Raw genomic sequence first — 24,032 nt, 5'->3', positions numbered from 1 at the left:
AAATTTAACGGACATAATTTTTTTTCGAAATTGACGTAATTTGTTTTACAAAATATCTATATATAAAAAAATGTGGAAAATAGCAAAATCGAGAAATAAATTATATTTAATTTTTATATTAAAAAAAATTCAAACTAAACTAGAAGCATCAGGTAAGCCTTGACGCCAATCGTCATCTCTATTAGTGGCCGAAACGCGACGGTTTCCACCGCTGCGATTCGCGTTAACAGTAGTAACGTTGGCAGCTGCTGCGGTTTCGGTGCTCTGTTGTTTAACAGGGACTTCAGCTCGGCAAATGGGACAATTAGGATGATCTTGAAGCCACTCTTCAATACAATCCACGTGGAAAGCGTGGTCACACGTAAGCCGCCGTATTTTTTCACCGTCGGTGATTACGTAGAGACACACCGTGCACTCGTTTCCGATCTCTTTCGAATGTTTCTCCTTTTGGAATTTATCGCCGGATTCAGGAGGAGATACTACGGTGGTGGTCGGTGAGGTGATGTCGACGGTGACGTCGTTGGAGGACGAGGTTGTGCTGCTGCTGCGGCGTGAGGAAGAGGAGTTGCGTCGGGAGGAAGAAGAGCAAGGGACGGTGAAGAAGAGAGCGTAAACTAAGGCGGGAACGGCGACGATTGCGATGACGGCGAAGATTAGTTTGAGAGGAGAGAGGTCGATGCTTCGTGGAGGAGCTGGGAACGGTGGTGGAGGTCCGAAGATGATGAAGGTTGAATTGGTAGTGATGGTGGTGCCGGGAAAGACGGTGTCGGGAACAGTAACGGCGGGAGTTGGGACGACGGCGCCGTAGCCGGAGCTGGAGCCGAAGGTTGTTGTTGAATTATTGAACATAATTATGTGAATATGAAATGTGGTGGGGGACGAGCTGATAATAATAATAATGGATAGTGCTTCTTATTACTAACTAAGTTTGTTTTTCTGTTTTTTTCTTTGGCGAAAGGTCAAAATTAAATAATTGTATTTGTAACAACAAAATTAAATAGTAGTATTCACTATTCAGTTTATTCACTTACAGCTTAGCGGTTGTATTAATTTGCTAATCTCGTACTGTATGCAACAATCACTTTCGTAATCGTAACTATTTTAATTACGCTTACATAACAAAGTAATAAATCTCTTTCATTGGTTTATTTAATTTTGATAGCGTGTCCTTATTGTAATTCTAGTATATGTATTTCGTACTCTTTTTTTTTTTTTTAACACAAGTGATAATTAAAGATGAAGAAGGATCTTCTTTGGTGTTTTGTTATGATGGTTACATGGCAGTAGTGGTTGGACATTTGGTGGTTTGTCGGTGCCACCAAAATTATTTATTCTTTTATTTCCAGCCTTTATATTTCTCTATCTATGGCTCTTGGTTTTGGACTTTTGGTTATATATAAGCTAATTTTAGACATCCTTTTCTTGTGTCCATCTTGATTCAATTCTTTAAAAATTCCTATTCTTAGTTTACATATATATTACTGTTTCTATATATATAACTTTTAATATATTATAACATATTAATTAAAAGTATATATAATTATTAATTAATAATATAATAGTAGTTACTTTTTTGTAGTTTTTTTCCAATTTTGATGAATTACTAAATATATAAAATAAAAAAACTTCTATTTCTATTTTATATAGTATAGACCAAATAGGTAATAATAGACCACTAATTTGAGCTTTGAGGTGTAGTGGAGTATAGTGATGATGGATTTTATGGGTTTTACTTTTACCTGTTTGTACTTGTCAAAATATATAATGTGTAATGTTATGAATTTAAGATGAGTAAAAAAAAATATTACGAGAAGTTTTGAAAGTTTTATTCAAATCGATATCAGCAATATGGTTGGACAACTAAGTTATTAATAATAATAATAATAATAATAATATTATTATTATTATTATTATTATTATTATTATTATTATTATTATTATTATTATTATTATTATTATTATTATTATTATTATTATTATTATTATTCTACTTTATTTTGTTTTAAAAGTTATGATATCAGTTTTGAAATTAAAGAGAGTCAAAATCTGTGCCCACAGTTTGATCCTAATTCTTAAATGTAGATTTCTACTTAAGAAAAAAAAATCAATATAAATTACTAGATAAATTTCTTTTACTACCTCTCATAATTTGTTTATGATTGATTGGGACATATCAGAACGTTGAAAGAAAAATAAATCAAATTTCAGTATGACCTAAATATATTGTAGAGAGACCTTAACCACATGGATTACATCTTCTATACAAGGCAAAAAAAACCCAAGTTCATCTACTGAAGATTCTACCAAAGTCGATCAAACCATCAAAATTCAACCAGTAATTAAGTGTAAGACTTAAACCACTGAAAATTCCACCAAAGTCGATCAAACCATCAAAATTCAACTAAACCAAAAAAAACCCCAAGTTCATCTACTTCCATAACTTCTTGGTCAGACCCAAGACCCATGTCTACAAAAAGTCTAAAAGGTCTTACACTTAATTACTGATCAAGTAATTTTGGAATGAACATGTCTTCGTACATCATTGGTAAGTTGGATTTAGCATGACACCTTCACACCTTGTAGCCCGTTTTGGAATCTTTCTGACTTTATTGATGACGTTTCCAAAACTTTCATTTAGCATTAGTTTCTTCAAAAATAGACACTTCCTTATAAAGTATTTTGCTAGTTGCATCTTGCTTGATGTCTTTGTAACTGTGGTTGGTATCTTCAATAGAACAAACTTGAGGGATGACTTGAAACACTGAGGAACAAATGAGTGTTTAATGTTCTTTGTCTCTAGAAGGCCGTCAAATTCCTGATGATACAACAACACCAAGGAAAATTTAGTTCTTCATTGTTGGACATGAATCTCAAAATGTAATTTTACAAAAGCAAAGGAAATGATGGATGCAAGTCGAGTGAGTTCAGATTCAGGCAGTAACCAAGAAACGTTGCAAACATTTCCCAAGAAGACTCAGGAAACAAAGCATTCAAGCAAGTCAAGTTAAAGAAGTGAGGTAGCGGATCCAATCTGTAATAATCAGCAATCTTCTGTGTATTGAGAAAGAAAATTTTCATAATTAAGAAAGTTGTGTTAGTGATCAATGAATAAAGCTTGATACGTATCTCTAGCGTTTGAGCAGAGATTGTCATTTCACGGACTATTGATATGGCATTGAGAAAACCACTGATCATAGTATCATCATCATCATACTCCTCCACATCAAAGTTAAGATCGATGTTCACCTTTGCATAAGGACCAATACTGTGAACTATGAAGCTCTCAGATTGGTAATTGATGATACTCATATACTTGAGTTTGTGAGCATGAATTTCAACCTCAGGGTCACAATGTTCTTCGGCATCGGCGTCGACGTCCTAAACCCTCTTGAATCTCTCCAAGTTGACATTTTGGTTAGACTCTTCCATAAAGGTAACAAAGAAGTCCTCCAAGTCCTAGCAATCAGGGAAATTACTAGAATGTCTAAAAATTTATGTAAATAAAAGTTAATGTTTTAGATGAGCTTCAACAATGTTTGCTTAATTGACCTAAATTTGAAAGTTCATAGTTTAAATAGCCTACATTTGAAAGTTCATGATTTAAATGACTTATATTTGAAAATTGTTAGTTATTATTATTATTATTCTACTTTATTTTGTTTTAATAGTTTTGATATCAATTTTGAAACTAAAGAAAGTCAAGTTTTGATATCGTTAAAAGAAAAATAAATCAAGTTTTGGTATGACCTAAATATATTGTAGTGAGACGTTAACCCATTAGATAATCACATGGATTATCTGTTCTATACAAGGCAAAAAAAAAAAAATCCATAATATCAAATTCATGAAGTTTTGTTTGATTGAGAAAAAGGTTAGAACATATAAAGAGCACAAAGATAAAGACAATTTAGACAACGATGTATTAGTGTATGTTGTTCTTCTTTTATTTACCACAAATCCAACGTTGTTACTTGTTAGTTTGAAAACCAAAAATAATTTATATACTCTTCTTCTTATCACCAAATATATTTTAAACAAATTTTATAAATTTCTTAAAAAAAAAAAAAAATTAGAACCAAGACTGTACATAGTTGACGGCGTGTAATCAAAACCAAAAAGTATCAATAAACTATTCATCGTCACCGTTAAGTAACGGAGGAAAGTCTCCACGGTGCCATCCAGGGCAGGCGTTTACTTCCGTCGGGTTCGTATCTTCCTCTCTCTCTCTAGAAAAAAAAAAAGAGGAAGAAGAAGAAAAAATCAAGATTTTGTTGTGTTGGCGACGATGATGACGATACCATCTGCATCGTGCTCATCTTAGCTTCATCCTCTTTCTATGTTTATCTGTATTTATTCCACAAGGGAACCAAAAAAAAACTCCTTTTTTGCATCTCTTCTTCAAAAGTGTCCGTTTTCTTTGTTGGTTTGTGACGATTCATCAGTATCTGAGAAGACTAGGGAGCTTCCTGTTATAGGTTTTTACGATTAGTCTCATTGGAGTTGTGTGTTTACTAATTATTACAGCTGAAAGATTGGGAATTTAGGTGTTTTAGAGTTCGATTGAGATAAGGAGTGTTCTAGGTATATATTTTAAGTAGTTTGGTTCCTCTTTTAGAAAGTGTTTGTCTTTAGGAGAGGAAGATGAGAATTGCAAGTGTTGTTATTGTTATTGGGGTTATGAGATTTGTCTCTGGTGTGAGTTGAAAAAAGGTAGATACTTTTGTTTAACGTCTTTGACTCAATGGAGAATCATCATCCTTCGACTCTCTTGTCTATGGATTCTAGTGCTTCTTCTCACGAGGAGCTTGATTTGGAGATGAATAATAACAGGCAATCTCTTCTTTCTGGCCCTCCTGATATCAATTTGCCTCTCTCAGCTGAGCGAAGTCCTCCTCCTCAGCCTTGGAACTTGGATTCTTGTGACATTTTGGATGTTGGGTTAGGTTCACAGGCTTATGAGACTGAGAATTACATGAGTGTTGTGCCTAAGGTTGGGAGGAAATGTGCTAAGCGGGTTGATAGTGTGTGGGGTGCCTGGTTTTTCTTCAGTTTCTACTTCAAGCCTGCGTTGAACGAGAAGTCAAAGGCGAAAATAGTTAGGGATAGCAATGGGATCTCTGGTTTTGACAAGTCAGATTTGAAGCTTGATGTGTTTCTAGTTCAGCATGATATGGAGAACATGTATATGTGGGTTTTTAAGGAAAGACCTGAGAATGCGCTTGGCAAGATGCAGTTGAGGAGTTACATGAACGGGCATTCGAGACAAGGGGATCGTTTGTTTCCATTTAGTGTTGAAAAAGGTTTTGTAAGGTCTCATAGAATGCAGAGGAAGCACTACAGAGGTTTGTCAAATCCGCAGTGTGTTCACGGGATTGAGCTTGTTCCTTTGCCAAACCTCACGTGTCTTGATGAGGAAGAGAGGAAAAGGTGGATGGAGCTTACGGGTCGTGATTTGAATTTCACCATACCACCTGAAGCTAGTGACTTTGGTTCGTGGAGAAACCTTCCCAACACTGACTTTGAGCTCGAGAGGCATACACCGTCTTTGAAGAATCCTTCTGCAAGCCACTCTAAGAAATTACTCAATGGATCGGGGCTCAATCTCTCAACTCAACCATCCAACCATTCAAATGGTGAAGCAACTGATCTGTCTCCCTCAAGCCATAAGAAGAGGAAGGACTTGTTCTCAAATGGGATCCATGAGGAGGAATGTTGCTTAACCGTGAACCCGATACCTCCTGTTATCGAAGCTCACCAGAACGAGCTACCAAATTGGTCAAACGAGTTTAGTGGAGCCATGAAAAACGTTTATGGACCTGTTACTGCTGCAAAAACGATCTACGAGGATGAAGAAGGCTTCTTGATCATAATCAGCCTTCCTTTTGTTGATTTAAACAGCGTTAAAGTCTCGTGGAGGAACACTCTCGCACACGGAATCATAAAAGTTTCATGCATCAGCACATCGCGTGTACCTTTTATAAAGAGACATGATAGAACATTCAAGTTGACTGATCCAGCCTCTGAGCACTGCCCACCAGGAGAATTTGTCAGAGAGGTCCCGTTATCAACCCGGATCCCAGAAGATGCAAACATTGAAGCGTATTATGATGGACCTGGATCAGTTCTTGAGATACTTGTTCCGAAACTAAGAGCTGGCCCGGAAGAGCATGAGGTGCGGGTGTGTCTCCGTCCTCATCTCAGTGGAAACGATCTTATGCTGACATAAAAAGAGAAGCATATGTCCAGTTTCCTTTGTTTGTAATAGCTTATTATAGGAGTCATCTCTCATTGATATTGGCCAATGGCCACTCATATATAGGCGTTTTAAATTTTAATAGGATTTTTCATCTCATTGCAAGCTGTGTGTACGATGCGTTGGAATCAACCCTGATTCAATTTGTGTTTGTACAGTACAAAGAAAGAAAATTTGTCATGATTTAAGATATTACTAATTTACCACAGTAAAAGCTTTGAGGGTTGACTGTAACATTCTCTTAAGTTTAAATATGTAACCATTTCAAAGTATAATAGCTCGTTCAAGCAATAAAAAACGAATCATATCAGATACAGTTTAAGGCTACTGATTGAGATCAAGCAAGAGCTGTCGAAGTGCATCCGAAGAGAGAGGTATATTCAGACACTCTTGTCCATCAGAGTTCCTCTTGGTCTTAACCAGTTCGTGGTCTTTAAATTCCGTAAGATGTGAGTTCAAAGTCACTTGACTGCTCACAAAGAAGCGTTCTCGAGAGGCTGAATACAGATCATCAGTGGGCATTCCGTCTTCATCTGGGTGAGAAAGTTGGTACTCAGCAAGAATCTTGAAGACGTTCTGAGCGTTTGGCGTTAAACTCTGTAAGACAATGGCTGCTGTTTTGGCGGTTTGGGCTGTGCTTCCCTGTGCAAGAACCAATGGAAAGAATACACCTTCCACATTGTATGGCGCAAACGTTGGAACATGGTGCCATAGCCAGTTAAACTGAGTGTGCACCATTTTCTTATCCCACACTGCCAATGGATACAAGAAACATCGCCTCAGGACAAAGAAGCAATACAGAAGATATTTAAAGTATTGGACAGATGGCAGTGAACATAAATAATGATAACAGACCTCAGTCATGATGAGCAATTAGCAGAAGATATACAGAGAAAGATGGAGAGTAATGCTTACATAATGGAGCGTTGACATGGTCAATAGAGGCAACAATACGTATGTGCGAACAGGAAGCAAGCCGGGCAAGAGTTTGTTGTGATTCGGGATCCCTAAGAGCAGGGCCGTCAATGTTATGGACAACAGCGCATATGAAGCAGTCTTTATCTTCAGACTGTGGGGCATGTAGAAAGGAAAGAATGTCATCTACGGAGCGTAAAGGAGATGTTTCTTGACCTTTAGAGACGCTCCCCGAACTCTTTCTTCTAGACTTCAACAGCTCGGACAGAAGTTCAGCTAATGCTAAAAGAACCTGAATTTACAAACATTGAAAAGACGATTTTGCTATTACCTAAAGCGAATTTCTTTCCAACCTGTGAAGAACATACTGCATCCAAACAGACAAAAGAGAACCTGTTTTAGATTTACGGAAGGGAGGTTGCCGTTGATGACCACAACGGAATACTCAGTCAAAGAAGCAGAAGCAAAATCTTCAATTAAAGCTTTCTTAGATCCAAAGCCATACATTAGAAGGCCAAAGCCACACCTGTAAGTAGCAGCAAAATGAAATGAAGACACACTAAAAGTATGACGATTCAGATGGATGAAACATATTTCAGATTCCGGGCAAAACTAAGATGGAGCATAGGTGACTCTTAACTTCTAGAGAAGAAATACAGGAGAAGGTCCACGCTCAATGTCTAAGTTAAATTCCTCTGAACAGTTTCTACAATAAGTGATATTTCAGATTCTAACTTGTATCCAAGAAAGAGGAGTATAACATATGCTAAGTCAAAACTCAAAAAGCAAAGAACCTTTTTACTCACCTGAGCTCAAAGACCCACTTTGGGTACATAGTCTTGTAATCACTCATAAGCTTAGAAACCTCTTTAGCGTGCTTCATTTCAATATTAGATGATGTTTCTCTAAGCTCCTGAAAACACACACATAACGTTTCTCCATCAGTTTATCACCAAAAAAGCATACATTGGGAAGAGAATATCCAAAAAAGAATCACCTGCTCATCAACAATATGAATATCAGAGAGCTTGTGAGCTGATCGCTTACTCGCCCCACCCAATTCTTTTGCCAGAAAGTAGTTTCTTGAGAAACCAAACTCATCTTCTTCTTCTATGTCGTCAATGTCCTCCATCTTCGTTTGGAACAAAACAATGAAACAATCGAACGAAACTAACAACATAGCAATGGATAACTCAATTTCACCATATCGAACGAGAAATCACCTTTATAAAATCCGGACACCTACACGAACAAAATCACGGCAACGAATCGTTCGTGGATTCGATTTTGTGTCCGATCAGATCGCCGGTAAGAACTTCGACGATTAGATTTAGTTAGCAGGCGGAGAAGACAACAAAAATTGACCTACGAAGACGATGAGATGCAGTCTCGATTTTCCCGCGCTTTTCTTCTTCGTGTTTCCCGGTTACAACACGACGTCGTCGTTTCACAGGCATTTTAAATCTAACGGTTCATGTTCCATTATCAGATATGACACGGATGGCAAAAGATCCAACGGTCTACATGCTATGTTGACAAAATCACACGGATCGACATTATAAACCGTCGGTTAACAGCTGGTTTGGTTAGTGTTTTTTAATTTGGAATGTTTTGAATGGTTTTGGAAACTTTGAATGAATCTGTTTCTTTTTCTTGCTCTGTTTTTAAGGATCTTATCTCATATATGGTCTAAATTTTTAATTATCTTATCATATCTAAGTTATAAAAACTTGACAAGAAGGATAGATATATAAACTGATAATGGCACAAAGAAAATGGTATGAAGATGATGATCCATATGTGGTTTTCTTAGCTTATAGTTAAGATTTCCAGATGGACAATTTTTTTATGGGCGAAATTTGGGCAGACTGTAATGGACAATGATCCAAAACAGGTTTGTGTCCAATAAAGACCATGTCCAAATTGTTTTGCCTATGGACAGTCTATATTTTCTTTTCTCTTATTTTATTAAATGAGATTTAAAATTTAATGTGTATAATTTAAAAATAACAATTTTATTTGTATAATTTAAGAAATTTAGTTTACTGAATATAATGACTAAAACAAAATTAATGAGACTTAACTAAATTTAGTAGCAAAGTCAACGATACAAAGCCAAATTTAGTAGCAAAGTCAACAGTACAAAACCAAATTTAGTAGCAAAGTCAACAAAACAACAATACAAAGCGATTAAATCCAAAACAACAATACATAACCAATTTTAGTAGCAATCAATAGGTGAGTCAATAACTGATGGAGCCATTGCGCAATCGAAAACTGGCATGGTATTACTTGATTTATTATCTCCACTGATTTAGCTTTTGTTTTCCAATTGTTGGTTGGCGTGTAGCTTTTCTAGTACTAGTGTCCCATGATTTGCTGCAATGATATTGAGTCCCTTCATTAGTAGCTCTAATCAAATCCATTACGATGCTTAAGGCACAACAATACATGCCACACGAATAAATAAATGAGTTAAGAGATCGATGGCTTTCTAATCAATTTGTTTTCCTTTGTTTTTTTTGCTTTTTACATAATTGATCTTTGTTTTGTGACGTCTGAAAACCAAAAATCCATAGATCATATGGTATATTTGGAAGCCATGTAATGATCGTTTGGTGAAACAACCCAACCCGTTTTTTTTTTTAATACATCTATATTCCCTAACTCCAATTAATACAGCGAATAACCCAAGCAATTTCAATAAAGCAATAACGAATAAATGAATAACATAATAAATGAATGGTTTTGGAAACTTTGAATCAATCTGTATCTTTTTCTTAGCTCTGTCCCAGTTTGTGTGCTCTGTCTAAATTTTTAAGGATCTTATATCATATATGGTTGCAAAGTTTTAAAAACTTGACAAGAAGGATAGATATCATAAACGAAAATGGCTATGAAGATGATGATGGGCATTGAAACGAAAATCCATATGTGGTTTCTTAGCTTATATAGTTAAAAAACGAATGTGAATTTATCATCATATGGATTGCAGAGTTGACAAGCGCCATAGAAATAAATAAATTGCATCAAGAGATGATATTATATAGATGAACAGAAACACACAGCAATGCACACTAAGAAGATACAACGATTTCAAAGTTCAAAACAACGGAGAGAAAGAAAAAGAAGATCCAACCATTCAGAATTAAAGAGTAAAATTCTGAAACCTGTGCTTTTATTCATTAAGACATTGCTATGTTGTAAATTATTCCGCCACGATCATCCATATCAGCTGCAAAAGTTATTTGTTTGATGGGATTCGGCGAAAGAGATGTGGAAAATAGGACGGGACTCTCAGGACAGCTGGAGCGGCGAAATATCGAGACTTGCCTCTCAGGACAGCTGGAACGGAGGTACGTCGAAACGCGCGGCCACTCAAGACACAGTAGCTGTAGTTTCCTCTCTGGGAGTGGGAGCATTCCAAAATCTTCCGGTAAGCAGTCAAATTCTTGGCATGAGGGTCATTTCTGTCGAAGTTTGGTTCTACTCTCTGGAACAAGGCTATAGCTGCCAATAGGCCTTTAGTTTTGTCAACAAGACCTAAATAGTTTGCAAGCTCGGTCGAAGGAAATGTCATTTTCTTTCTATCCATCCACTCATATATCTACAAAGAAACACACACATTTTCATTCATTCATTCGTTTTAGTTCCAAAATCAAATTCTTTCTTATATATAATCCAGTATGATCCATCTAACGTACGTAATACCTGGCACGCGTGTATGTGTTTTCCGAACTTGTCGACCTGCTTAGCCCAACCAAAGAGATCTTCTTGAGTGACGGAAACACCCTCTGCCTCCTCCCTCTTGGTAAACTCATTTAACGTATTCTTCACTCCCCTCCCCTTCTTCTCTATGATAGCCCGAAGTTCCTTGAACATTTTCCTCTTCTTCCTCTGCTCTCTGGCTGTCACCTTCGCCTTCTCAGCAGAACCCGAATATCCATCGTTTTCACGAATAGATCAGCCTTGACGCCAGCCGCCGTCAATGGAGAACTTGACGTTGTACAGCTCCGCCTCCAGAGGTGAGAATTCTCGACGCTAGACGACGCCGGAGCAGCCACCGTCGTACAGACCCTCTTCAAGAAATGTGAACCGGATACCATCACAATGCGGCGGAAGTTCATTGTCTCACTCTCTCACAAGTCACCATTGTCAAAACCCTAAACAGTTCACTTTAATGTTGATTGATTGATGATTGGTTATCGTTTTTGTTAAGATTCTGGTTTTGGTTTGCTTTAAAAACGAATGTTTTTTGTCTTCCGGTTTTACTGTATGTACTAATTTTGGATTTTAATTTAAACTATTGATTCGTGATGCTGTTAATTATTCGGTTTTAGTGAGCATGCCTCGTCGGAAAACTTTACGGAGATGGATCATGGATGTTGTTTTATGCCTTGAAGAGGCAAGGACGAACTTTGTATGGATTTGGTGTTTTAATTGTTTCCTACTATGTAATCGGATTTTTGTAAATCGTTCGTTCTTAGGGTTTGTTTGAAAACTTCAGGAGCTTGAGATCTCCCAGCTGTTGTTAGTGTTTTAAAAAAAATGGTTTTAATGGTTTTGAATGAATGAAAGAATTTGTTTATTTTTCAGTATACAACCATCTTTAATTTGTATATATATATTTTTTGCGTGTACATAACTAAATACTATAGGGTTCGACACGTTTCCAATTATAAAAGCCAGGGTACTAGTATAACAAACAAAATCATTGTTGGCACAAAGTCAAAGATCGATACTTTTCAAGTTTTGATTAGCTATTTTATCTATTTAGTGGCTTAAGCAAATTATCCCAATGCCAGTGGAGCGATGTATGAAACAAAGGTTTGAGTCGATTATGGGACATTTTGTCTTTACTCAGTTTCGTGATCTGGATATTCGCATATTTACGATGATTATATAATTATCAAAACAACTAGATTTTAACTCGAGTTATTTAACTAAAAGATTTAAAATACACTATATACTTCAGGACTTTGCACCTCGTTATGATGTGGCTAGACCACTCATCCACATCCTTTTTCTAACTGTCATGTTGTTTTGGTGGTGCACAATAGACATTTTGATTTCGTTTTAAGTGGTATGCTACGAATTTGGTTGGATCTATCTCCATCCGACAATGTTGTATCGTCCCCATCCATTGAGTCCCGCATGCTTTATCTCATGCTGCAGTGTCACAAAACATGTATCTCATCAAGACATAATCATAAACCTAAAATAAAGATAATAATGAATAGAATCGCTCTCACCATTTTGGTTTTCTTTAAGTCTCGTCAATATCGTTAAGTTCATCACCCGACGGCTTTCTGACAAATCAGAAAAAGGTAAATCAGCTTAGAACAGAATATTAAAACATAAACAAAGAATATGGAGCTACGAAATGTTAACAAAGATTAAACTTTAATGTGCTGGTTTTGTTTTTTGTTTTTTTGGTCTATTGTTAGATTATTTATACATGTAGCATATGGTTAGGATTATGTTTGTTAGTAATCGAGAAAATTTGGTGAGCAAACTTTAAATTTAGAAAATATAGCAATTTGAAATAAATGTTAATATTCAATATTTATTGCATAAATAAATTATAGAAAACATAAGGCATATTCTCTAGATTTGGTACAAATTATTGTTGGAATGAACATAACTTGGTCCGATTGTTTTGGAAAGTCGAGATTAGGGAGAATAATTGTTAACAAAAATCACCTTACATTAATTTAATTGATCATAAATTATAAATCGAATATATTTCCGGATATATATGGATATTCGATAGCATGTTTAATTTTCTAATCAGATGCGAAATTAGTGTGGAGGAGATTTCGGAGTATTAGAGATATAGACTAGTGTTAATATGATAAAATTATGGAAATAAATGAATGAAGAATTTTAATTTGATTTTTTGGGTTATACGCTATATGCAAATATTGATTTTTACAATTGTCTTTTTTTTTGTGTGTGTGTGTGATTTAATTTTTAATTATTTAAAAAAGATTAATTACAATGACATTGAATGTAAACAGTTTCCAACTTCATGTTTTCTTTATCAATGTGAAAATATTAATATAGATTGGAAAACTCAAAACTTAATCAAAGAATTCGAAAGAATCAATTTATTTAAAGAAAATTTTCTCTAAATTAAAGCAATGGAATCCCGAAAAAACATCTCCAAAAACCATGTTTCATATCCAACAGAATCAGACTTTTTTTCAAATCTGGATTCGCTAAAATTAGCGTCTCCTCTAAGCTCTATATGTACCCATATCCACATCTCACTTTTTTAAACAATATTTGAAATCACCAACGAGGAGGAAAAAGAAAAGAACAACAAATAATGAAGACATTTATAATAATCTTGTTGGTGATTTTTAGCATCTTGATTGCAGGAGGAGTTGAGGCTAACGAACCGAAGAAGAAATATCTGAACCTCAACCGATGTTCACGTCCTAATCCTCCCCCAGGATGTCATCAACAGCCACATAAACCCCGTACCCCGGTTCACAAATATACACGTGGCTGCACCAAAATCAACCGATGCCGCCGACATGATCCGTAATGGCTGTCCTAAGCATGAGATCTAATGATATATTTTATGTAACATATGCCACCATATAAGTCATATTATTTATGGTGTTATGTACTTCAAAACATTTCACATGATTGATCTTCAGTATTGGCGGTGATATGCTAACGGGGTTTTAATTTGAACTTAATAAATTCATGTGTCATAGTAACGAAAATCCATATATGGTTCTCAGCTTATAAGCTAAAATCGAATGTGAATTTTTCTAAGAATTCATAAAGTTGATAAGTGCCATAGAGATAAAATAGATTGCATCAAGAGATGACATTATACAGATGAACACAGAAACACAGTTCAAACAAGGAAGATACAACGATTTTAAAGTTAAAAAGAAAAAAAGATCCAAGAGCTAAATTCTGGAAACCTGTGCTTTTTTATTCATTAATACACTACTCACCAAACTTATGTTGTAAATTATTCCGCCACGATCATCCAAACTTATCAGCTGCAAAAGTTATTTGTCTGATGGGCTTCGACTAAAGGGAGGTGGAAAATAGGCCGGGATTATCAGGTTAGCTATATCGCCGGAATATCGAGACTTGCCTCTCAGGACAGCTGGACCGGAGGTATGTCGAGACGGGCTACTCAAGACATAGGAAGACGAGGATCCGGAATAGTAGATGTAGTTAGGAAGCGTGCCTCTCTTGGAGTAGGTGCATTCCAGAAGCTTCCGGTGAGCAGGCAAATTCTTGGCATGAGGGTCTTTTCTGTCGAAGTTTGGGTCCACTCTATATATCGAACAAGGCTATTGCTGCCTTTATGCCTTTAGTTTTGTCAACAAGACCTAAATAGTTTGCAAGCTCGGTCGGAGGAATTGTCATTTTCTTTGTATCCATCCACTCATATATCTACAAGGAACACACACATTAATTCTCATTCATTAATAGTTTTAATTCCAAAATTCCAAATTCTCTTTTATATATAATCATTAATCCAGTATGATCCATCTATAACGTACGTACCTGGCAAGCGTGTTTATGTTTTCCGAACTTGTCGAGCTTCTTAGCCCAACCAAAGAGATCTTCTTGAGTGATAGAAACCCCCTCTGCCTCATCCCTCTTGATAAACTCATTTAATCGTATTCTTCACTCTCCTCCTCTTCTCTATGATAGACCGAAGTTCCTTGAACATTTTCCTCTTTTTCCTTATAAATAAAATATGTAAATAATTTTGAATTTTTTTTTATATTATTTTATAAACCAATATAAAATTTTCTTTTGTTAGTTATTTAATTAAAATGTAATGAATTTTTTTGTAATATGCCACATGATAGTATGATTAAATTTTAACAACATTGTTTTATGCTTAAATAAGTATATAAACATATATAGTGAAAAAAAAAATCAAAAGTGTATTACCAAACTGGTAAGATTTCAAAATTCATTAAAGCAATTATTTAGGTAAAAGATTAATTGTTTTATTAACTAAATCAAAGCAAAAATGAGCTTAGGGGAGTGAAACCTAAAATTCATTTTACAAAACAAGATTTTACTTTTTGTTGTTCCAATAACATAAATGAGCTAAAAGAAGGCCCATTGACGATGTGCATCATTTATAAGTAATAAAACTCTAATTGACGACTCCAAATCATTGTTTCTTCTTCGAGGGTGAGACGTCTTCGCTATTCTCTGATGATTTAGTAAATTTTGGATTGTGTTTTTGGCTGTTGTAAATTTTGTGGCCTTTGATGCCATTGTTTTTAATTGTTCAGACGCTGATGCCTCATGGAAACCACTCTGCTGCTAGCTTCCACCACCGGTCTTACTCAGGTACTTTATTACCACCTTGTGTCTCACATGGGTAGAACTGTCAAATGGACGGACCAACGATCATTGGGTGTGTCCAGATGAACAATTTTTTTTTATGGGCGAAATTTGGATAGATCATAATGACAATGATCCAAAACAGGTCTGTGTCCAAATGGTCTTGTCCATGGACAGTCCATATTTTTTTTCTCTTATTAAATGAGATTTAAAAATTAATGTATATAATTTAAAATAACAATTTCTATTTGTATAATTTAAGAAATTTAGTTTACTGAATATAATGACTAAGCAAAACTAATGAGACTTAACCAACTTTAGTAGCAAAGTCAACAATTCAAAGCCAAATTTAGTAGCAAAGTCAACAAAACACAATACAAAGTCAACAACACAAAACGATTAAAATCCAAAAGAACAATACATAACCAAATTTAGTAGCAAAGTCAACAATACAAAGCCAAACTTAAATAGCGACAATAGCTCATTTCTCGTCCACAAAATTGAACTCATCACCTAAAATATTCAAAGCAAATTCAGAACTCACCTAGAAATTCATTAACTACAAATACTATATGCAAAAAAGGTAGAATTCTTACCAATTTCTTGAAATCTCCTAAACCAATTTCTTGCATATATCAAAGCTTGGACATTTGTTGATAAAAGACAACTCCTATACTTGTTGAGAACACGACTACCAATGCTAAAGGATGATTCTGATGCAACCGTTGTGATTAGAATACTTAAGACATCACATGTCACTGATGCTAACTCTTTAAACCGACTTGCGTTGTCTTTCCAATAGGCAATCAGATTCATTCTCCTAAATGAAACCATATCTAACACCGGTTCATCCAAATATGTCTCTAAAGGTGATTTTCCACTACCACCACTCTTTTGAGAAATGTAAGAATAACATACATGATATGTTTATATTTTGTCTCTCCATAGCATATATTTATCATGCATTTAGTTAGGATGACTCATTGTTTTGCATCATTTTCTAGTCTTTTATATACACTTTGCAAGTTTAGGTAGTTCTTGCATCATCCTCGCATACATTGTGCATTTCAGAGTATTTCAGGTATCTAGGGGACGTCGGAAACGCATCACTCGACCCGCCCTTCGAGCCACTCTCCAACCCGCCGTTTGAGCCGCTCTCCAACCCACCGTTCGAGCCATTCTCCGACCCGCCGTTCGAGCCACTCTCCAACACCCCGTTCGAGCCGTTCCACTCGAGTGGGATTTAGCTTTCGGCGTCTCCATCAAAGTTGTAGGGAATTGAGTCATCTTTCCAAAGCCGTTTATTTCAAGCCAATCGGAGGTGTAGTTCAAGAGTTATCATTGTTTTAGTGGATGCGTAAACACCCAGCTCGAGCCAAAACCACTCTAGATCGAGCCAACACCACTCTGGTTCGAGCCAACACCCCTCCACTCCACCCAGTCGACCTCGCTCGAGCCAACCTCAACACGCATCACTCGACCTCAATTGAGCCATCTGGATCGAGCCACTAGACGCACACCGACTCGTTCACACATGTCAGGAAGACGTTTCGTCATACACGCTTCAGGAGATTCCCAAACCAACTCTTCACCTTGTCGTTTTAAGTTTTAGGGATTTACATGTTTTTACTATAAATAGGTTTTGTTAAGTCGTGGCTGAAGACATCTTTTATCTCGTATTGTTCTTTTCCTTAAGGTATTTTTGATCTTATTGGGTTTTTGCATTGGATTTCTATTACAAGTTGTTCATCTTATTTTTATCTATCTAATGATGCTTGATTCAATGTTTTATAATTTGGTATCGTTGATGATGATTTCTAGATCCGAGTAGTGTGGTAGTTCTTGAGGATGGGATAGATTAGGCGGAGGATCTTAGTATGTAGGGTGTTTAAGCTTGGATTTGTATGACTCCCTTCTGGACTAAAGTTAGAAATACTAATTTCTCTCTGATCAATTGGAACTAGGTCTTAGACATTTCCACGCCCATAAGGTGTTCGATGAAATGTCTAACCAACTAGTGCCAGAGACTTACATTCCTAGCCTAAGAGATTAGTTGTCTAGGATGTTTGTTGACGTGAATGAACTTGTTTTTCATGCCATGCTTGATCATGTTTCTCTAGCGAGAGCTAGGTTTGGAAGTGGTTGAGTTTGAGTAGCTTCTGTCAAGCGATTAGATTAGCTAAGAAGTGATGTTCATTGTTTAGGGATGGTTTACTTGTGACATGTTAAACACTCTATAGACTAGGATACTCCACCGACATCAATTACTTCCATCCTTAGGACTTCTTTCTTTCTGATTTTTATTGCATTCCTGAGACTGTTTCGTTTCTTGTTGTTTAGTTCATGCTTAGAATCGTTTTCGGTTTCACTTATTCTTGTTCGCTTCTTGTCATACATTTTCGTTTCTAGTTCTGTGACTCATTTCCGTTTTGCATTTTGATCATTCTAGGATTGTTAAACAAACACTCTTTTTGAATTGGCTTGACTTGTGATTGCTTGATTGCATCTTGATTGCTAGCAATATCCCATTTGGATTGACACCTTAAGTACTATAACACATAAGGTTAATTGAACCTGCTTGGACATACAAAAATCCTAGTATCAATACCCCTGAGACAATACACACAGAAACACTAGTTAAGTCACAACGTTGCCACTTTAATATCCAACAAACAAGTAAAAGAGACTTAAAGCAATCAGATCATACGTGATTAAAAGAGACTATACTTAAATAAGAACGTAAACAATAGTCATGGAGAAAAGCAAAGATAAAGTAGAGAATATAATTACATCATATCCAAAAGGAACGCTCTTTTGTGAAACTTGTGAAGTGGTTGCAGTAATGTTGCTTGTGTGTTTTTCTAGTAAGCTTTAAAAAGTTTAACTATTTTGCTTCGAACATAGCCAAGTTTGACTTTCTGGTTGAAGGATCTAAAGTATTGTAACAATATTCCAGAAATGGAAATTTCAATCTTGGATCAAGAACTACAACAATTGCAAGTATGTCACTGAATTCTTTCCAATATTTATCAAATTTCTCCTTCATATTTTCTACTATTTGCAAAATAATTTGATCACTAGAATTTTCATGATCTCTCAGCTAACAATTAATCGCTCATACTTGCATAAAATACAAGTTTGCTATTGGGTAAGATGAACTAGAAATCATCTCTTAGAAATTAGAAATTATATTGTATCGCAAACTTAGAAATTATATGTGAGCATTGAGTTAATGGCTAAATATTGGGTAAAATAAATATGGTATCGCAAACTTAATAACTAATGGCTAAATTATATGTGAGCATTGAGTTAATGACCAAATAAATTTGTATTTTAGTTTACTTGTATTTTAGAATTACTAAACAAATAAATTATATGTGAGCATTGAGTTAATGGCTAAATCATCTTCGAATTTAGAATTACTAAATAAATTATAAGAGTATTATGGTCTACAAAGTCACCGCTAGAGATCCAAGTTCGATCATACATGTGTAGTTTGTTGTAGCCATATTTTGACTTGGTTTGTTGATAGCGTAGTTTTATTTATGTCATTAAAGATTCATCAATTAGCCTGATGGAAAAGCTTAATGAGCTGCAGTACTGTGGGGATCTAAAATTTGTGGTTTTTTTTTGAGGTTGTAGCCTATAGCTAAAATCGGAATGTGCTGATGGGGATTGCAAAGTTGAGACAAAGTACCCATGGATATAAACTGTTTGCATCGAGAGATAACATATATAGATGAAGATGATGGTGGGGATTGAGCCCAAAAAAGAAAACAGTGCAATGGTATGCTAGCTGCAACACGGAGGAATCGTTTAACAAAGTAGTATGATTGCAAATAACGTATACGGTATAAGCTGATAAAGACAAGCGACCGTTAGACCTCATTTATGAAAGATTGATGATGCCTAGGTAACGACGTATTATGGACATGTGTTTAGACGCTTTTTGAATGTTAATATTTCAGATGCTTCCTCAAATATTACAAGTTCTCTTACTCGCAAAACTAAATAATCGAAATTATTTCATATGGAAGACCCGGTTCAAGTTTAGTCGCTCTTGTCGGAAGTTTGCTTTGCTTACTTTCTATTTACAAAAACGAGACACGGCTCTGCTTGGTTTAACTATATATACATAATATATTTTAATGCCTTTTTTTGTTATAATCATTTGTTTAATTTTCTTTGGGTGTACATAGTACATACTATAGGATTCGACACGTTTCCAATTAAGAGCCAGAGTGCTTAAAATATAGGGTACTACTACGTAGTATAACAAAATAGTTGTTGGCACAAAGTCAAAGATACTTTTAATTAGTGGCTAAAGCAAATTAGTTTGGAGCGATGTATATACCCCAATAAGCTTTCGCCTTACTGAAACAAAGGTTTGACTGTTTGAGTCGATTATGGGATATTTTGTCGTTTACTCAGTTCCGTGATCTGGATATTCGCATATTTACGATAATTAGTTATCACAATTCAAGAATATTGATTTACGGTACCAACAAAGAAACATGATCGACGCACCATGAACGAAGAATGATTAATTCGACGTGTTTGTTACTTTGTATACAGAACGTTCGATCGTAACAGAGTGAATTATTCGTGTCCTGCGCAAGATTTTACCTTAAAGAAGTACCCGCCGTTTTCTTAAAATTCAAGAAGACGTAATACTTTTTTTCTCAAACTGTACACGATCGAGGAGATATTTACGAATATATTGCATTATGCATATATGAACGGAGAAGTAGTAGACTAGTAGTGGACAGTGGACTGTCGTGAGTGGACTCAAACTACTCTTTCGTAATTGACGGCAAATACACATTTTATACATTAAAAAATTAGACCTAAGAAAAACAAAAGACTTTGTATATTACACTCAACCAGTTCGGGTCCGATGGACTGATGATGGAGACACGAGATAAGGAAAAGATTACCATTAATTTCTTTCTAAGAGCCACTTACTCATTTTTAAGATAGTGGTTATACCTTTTAAACCATCAAATTTATTGTTTTTTTACTAAATAAATGTTGTTTAAAAATATTTTAATATACAGTATTACACATTTAAAAAATCTAGTATCATGAGAACAGTCACTTACTTTTTTTTCTTGATTAGGACCACCTTTCATTTGGACTGGTCTTGTTCAACTTAAAATGAATTTATGCTATAGAAAATACGATTTTGCACAGAGACTATAATACTTGTTTTTAATAACCGACAGTGACAAAAAATATTTTGCAATATAAATGATTCAAATGCGGTTGAATATGTGATATGTCTCATCTCAGATGAGACGTATGCATGCGACGTCGCATGCACCTTCAGAACATTGGAAGTTACATATGACAGGCAAAGGAAGCCATTCTATAAAAATACGATAGGTAGACTCAATTCCACTCATCGGATTCAGGCACTTGCTCTTCCTTTAACATATTCATATCATACATAACTTTGACCATCGGATTTTCGTTCTAGTGATAAAGACTTGGTGATCGATTGCTTCCATAGAAATATCAATATGGGTGTTTTATCTTAATTAATGTCAGTGACGTTCTCTTTCTTTAACAGCTAGTGATAATTATTTTAAGTAATGATGTGAGTGACAGAGTGAGCACCATGGATATACGCACAAGAGAATTCAAATATATAATAACAAAATGATGTTGACAAGGGAAAAAAAGATTTGCATTACAAAACAAAAATGTATGGATCTTCTTTCAAATTCTTTTGTGCAAAAAAACAGTGGTTTTTTTCACTAACCACTCTCCTGTCTCGTCTATAAAAGGAGTAATCGGTCGTTCCTAACTTGTCATAAGATCTTCCAATCATGTTAGTGAGAAGGCCACACCAAAATCTATTAAAAAAAAAAATCAAATAAAATTGTTCCGTTAGATTATTCGTTTACATGCAAAAAAATAAAATTAAAAGTATAAAGATCGTTCAGGGTTCGTTATTTTGACTGAAATTGAAGGAAATGGCGATAAACGGAACGAGCATCAAAACTGCGTCGGACGGAGTATGGGGAGGAGACAATCCTCTCAAAAGTGCCTTTCCTCTTTTAATAATACAAGTCACCATCGTCCTCTTCACCAGCCGCTTCCTTACCCTCCTCCTCAAACCCCTTCGTCAACCCAAAGTCGTCGCCGAGATCCTTGTAAGCTCTAGACAATACATGCATACAGATATGCTTTTCTATATTTTAAACTGTCACATTAACGTCGAGTATATTAATAAAATTATTATAGGGAGGGATATTGTTGGGACCTTCAGCATTGGGGAGAAACAAAGAGTTTGTTAAACTCGTGTTTCCAGCATGGAGCACTCCGATACTAGAGTCAGTTGCTAGCATTGGCCTCCTTTTCTTCCTCTTCCTAGTCGGTCTAGAACTAGACCTTACCGTTCTAGGCCGCACGGGGAAAAAAGCTTTTGCTATTCCTTTTGCCGGAATCTCTCTCCCTTTTGTGTTGGGCGCTGGTGTTTCCCTTTTTCTCCGTAGAGCCGTGGAGGAGGATCATGAATCAACAGGATACTGGCAATTCCTTCTTTTCATTGGAGTCTCTCTTTCCATCACAGCTTTCCCAGTACTTGCCCGTATCTGAGCTGAACTCAAGCTCTTGACCACAAGTGTTGGTCAGACAGCCTTAGCAGCTGCTGCCTTCAATGACATGGCCGCATGGATCCTCCTTGCCTTAGCTGTGGCTCTCCCCGGAAGCCACGACCACCACAAACATGCATCTCCATTGATATCCATATGGGTTCTCCTTTCAGGTTTTGCCTTTGTTATCTTCATGATTTTTGTGATCCGACCAACCATGAAATGGATCGTCCAGAACTATGCCAGCACGATGCACGAGGCGTGCATATGCCTAACTCTAGCAGGAGTCCTAGCCTCCGGTTTTATTACAGACCTAATCGGACTACACTCCATATTTGGGGCTTTTGTCTTTGGGCTGATCATCCCTAAAAGTGAATCTTTTAGTGACCAGCTCGTCGGGCGGATAGAAGACTTTGTCTCCGCGCTTCTACTCCCGCTCTACTTTGCATCTAGCGGATTGAAAACAGATGTAAACAAGATCAAAGGTGCAGAGGCTTGGGGTATATTGGCCTTGGTAATATCCACGGCTTGCGCAGGGAAAATCATTGGCACTTTCCTCATGGCGATGATGTGCACCATATCGGCGCGTGAATCCCTCACTTTAGGGTTTTTGATGAACACTAAAGGGCTCGTTGAGCTAGTTGTACTAAACATCGGCAAGGAGAAGAAGGTACATAGTACTAGTAAACTAGACAAGTACACATTACCACAATATTAGTTCTTTCATATAATAGAAGACCTATTTACTTTGTCAAGGTTGAGATACTTCTATAGATTTTATTTACGAAAAAAACATTTAATTTAAACAATAGAACTAGATTAGAAAGAAAAAGAAGCAAAAGCCAAAGAAACAAATATTGTTGTAGGACCTTAACACTGGCCAAAACTTGTGAAAGTAGAGAAGATGCAACATGGAATTTTTTTTTATATATATGTTTATTTACTGGCCATTGAGATATTTTAGTCTTGATATCTTAAAATTTGTGATGGATCTACATGCTTTTAATATCGATTAGGTGCTCAACGACGAGATGTTCGCAATTCTAGTCCTGATGGCTCTGGTCACAACCTTCATGACGACTCCATCAGTCGTGGCTGTATATAAACCCTTAAACAATGATGGTTCTGACTCCACAGGTGACGAGAAAGAGAACTTACGCATCCTAGCCTGCGTACGTGGTCCTCAAGACGTTCCTTGCATAATCAAACTCGTTGAGTCTCTTGGTACGTCCAATGGATCACTCAAAGTATATGTGATGCATTTGATGGAACTCACTGAACTATCATCCTCCATCTCGATGGTCCAACGAACGAGAAGAAACGGTGTGCCGTTCATAGATAAGTTGTGTAAAGGGAGGCCGCGTGACCAGATAGAAGCTGCGTTTAGTATTTACGGACAGGTCAGAGACCAGAAACAGAGGATTAGAATCCGCCACTTAAAAGGTGTGTCAGCTTTGGGAACGATGCACGAGGACATATGCAATGCGGCGGAACATAACAAGGTGTGGATGATCATATTACCGCATATGGTAACGGGATGGGGAGTAGTCAACGAGAGGGTGATGGAGAATGCTAAATGCCCAGTGGTTGCTGTTCTAGACCACAAAGAGACTGGAGAAAGCAGTAGCCGCGAGGGGACAAAAAGGGTAGGACAATGTTTGAGATCCTAGAAACGATGATTGATTTAATTACTAGTCTGTATTGGTGGTTTCCAGCTAAGATGAACCTTACGTACAGGTTTATCCAGCTATGATGGAACACCATAGTTATGTAACAAGATATTGATATCAAAATATCACTAAATAATCAAGAACTAGTATACAAATTTAAAAGTTTGTAGCTAAGGTTACAATATTTGCTTTTAGCTATTTGATTTTGGTAATCGAATAACAATACTGGCTCCGTTTTAATTTAATTGTCGT

The 24,032-nt window shown here is 36.2% G+C and overlaps 4 protein-coding genes and 3 pseudogenes across 6 annotated transcripts; 4 read left to right on the top strand and 3 right to left on the bottom strand.

Annotated features, from left to right (window-relative positions):
• Window positions 1-3: 3 nt before the first annotated feature.
• LOC104782185 (RING-H2 finger protein ATL33) lies at window positions 4-1,106 on the bottom strand. Its single transcript, XM_010507047.3, has one exon. It carries the CDS (start codon window positions 847-849, stop codon window positions 130-132), a length of 720 nt encoding a protein of 239 aa, XP_010505349.1. The 5' UTR covers window positions 850-1,106; the 3' UTR covers window positions 4-129.
• Window positions 1,107-4,033: 2,927 nt separating this feature from the next.
• On the top strand, window positions 4,034-6,467 carry LOC104782184 (uncharacterized). Its single transcript, XM_010507045.3, has one exon. It carries the CDS (start codon window positions 4,742-4,744, stop codon window positions 6,224-6,226), a length of 1,485 nt encoding a protein of 494 aa, XP_010505347.2. The 5' UTR covers window positions 4,034-4,741; the 3' UTR covers window positions 6,227-6,467.
• A 10-nt stretch (window positions 6,468-6,477) lies between these two features.
• Window positions 6,478-8,601, bottom strand: LOC104782183 (origin of replication complex subunit 2-like). 3 transcript variants are annotated; one of them, XM_010507044.3, is made up of 6 exons: window positions 8,392-8,601; window positions 8,166-8,300; window positions 7,975-8,081; window positions 7,562-7,694; window positions 7,169-7,460; window positions 6,478-7,005 (listed from the first exon to the last, which is right to left on the bottom strand). In XM_010507044.3, exons 2-6 carry the CDS (start codon window positions 8,298-8,300, stop codon window positions 6,578-6,580), a joined length of 1,095 nt encoding a protein of 364 aa, XP_010505346.2. In that variant the 5' UTR covers window positions 8,392-8,601; the 3' UTR covers window positions 6,478-6,577. The 3 variants fall into 3 exon arrangements, with proteins under 3 accessions (XP_010505346.2, XP_087367067.1, XP_019100481.2); XM_087510941.1 differs by having other exon boundaries at window positions 7,562-7,874; window positions 8,392-8,515; XM_019244936.2 differs by having other exon boundaries at window positions 8,166-8,497.
• Window positions 8,602-13,464: 4,863 nt separating this feature from the next.
• LOC104782182 (protein RALF-like 25 pseudogene) lies at window positions 13,465-13,882 on the top strand (annotated as a pseudogene).
• A 594-nt stretch (window positions 13,883-14,476) lies between these two features.
• Window positions 14,477-18,563, bottom strand: LOC147946265 (zinc finger BED domain-containing protein DAYSLEEPER-like; annotated as a pseudogene).
• A 2,763-nt stretch (window positions 18,564-21,326) lies between these two features.
• LOC104784242 (cation/H(+) antiporter 20-like) lies at window positions 21,327-24,025 on the top strand. Its single transcript, XM_087510940.1, has 3 exons — window positions 21,327-21,669; window positions 21,761-22,780; window positions 23,127-24,025. The coding sequence occupies exons 2-3, from the start codon at window positions 22,181-22,183 to the stop codon at window positions 23,778-23,780; spliced, it is 1,254 nt and encodes a 417-aa protein (XP_087367066.1). The 5' UTR covers window positions 21,327-21,669; window positions 21,761-22,180; the 3' UTR covers window positions 23,781-24,025.
• On the top strand, window positions 21,490-22,114 carry LOC147946264 (cation/H(+) antiporter 20 pseudogene; annotated as a pseudogene).
• Window positions 24,026-24,032: the final 7 nt, after the last annotated feature.

Source organism: Camelina sativa, chromosome 4 (assembly GCF_030686135.1).
Source record: "Camelina sativa cultivar CO46 ecotype springtype chromosome 4, ASM3068613v1".
Classification (NCBI taxonomy): Eukaryota; Viridiplantae; Streptophyta; class Magnoliopsida; order Brassicales; family Brassicaceae; genus Camelina; species Camelina sativa.
The sequence above is the reverse complement of the archived record's forward strand: the minus strand, read 5'-3'. Positions and strand labels throughout refer to the sequence as shown.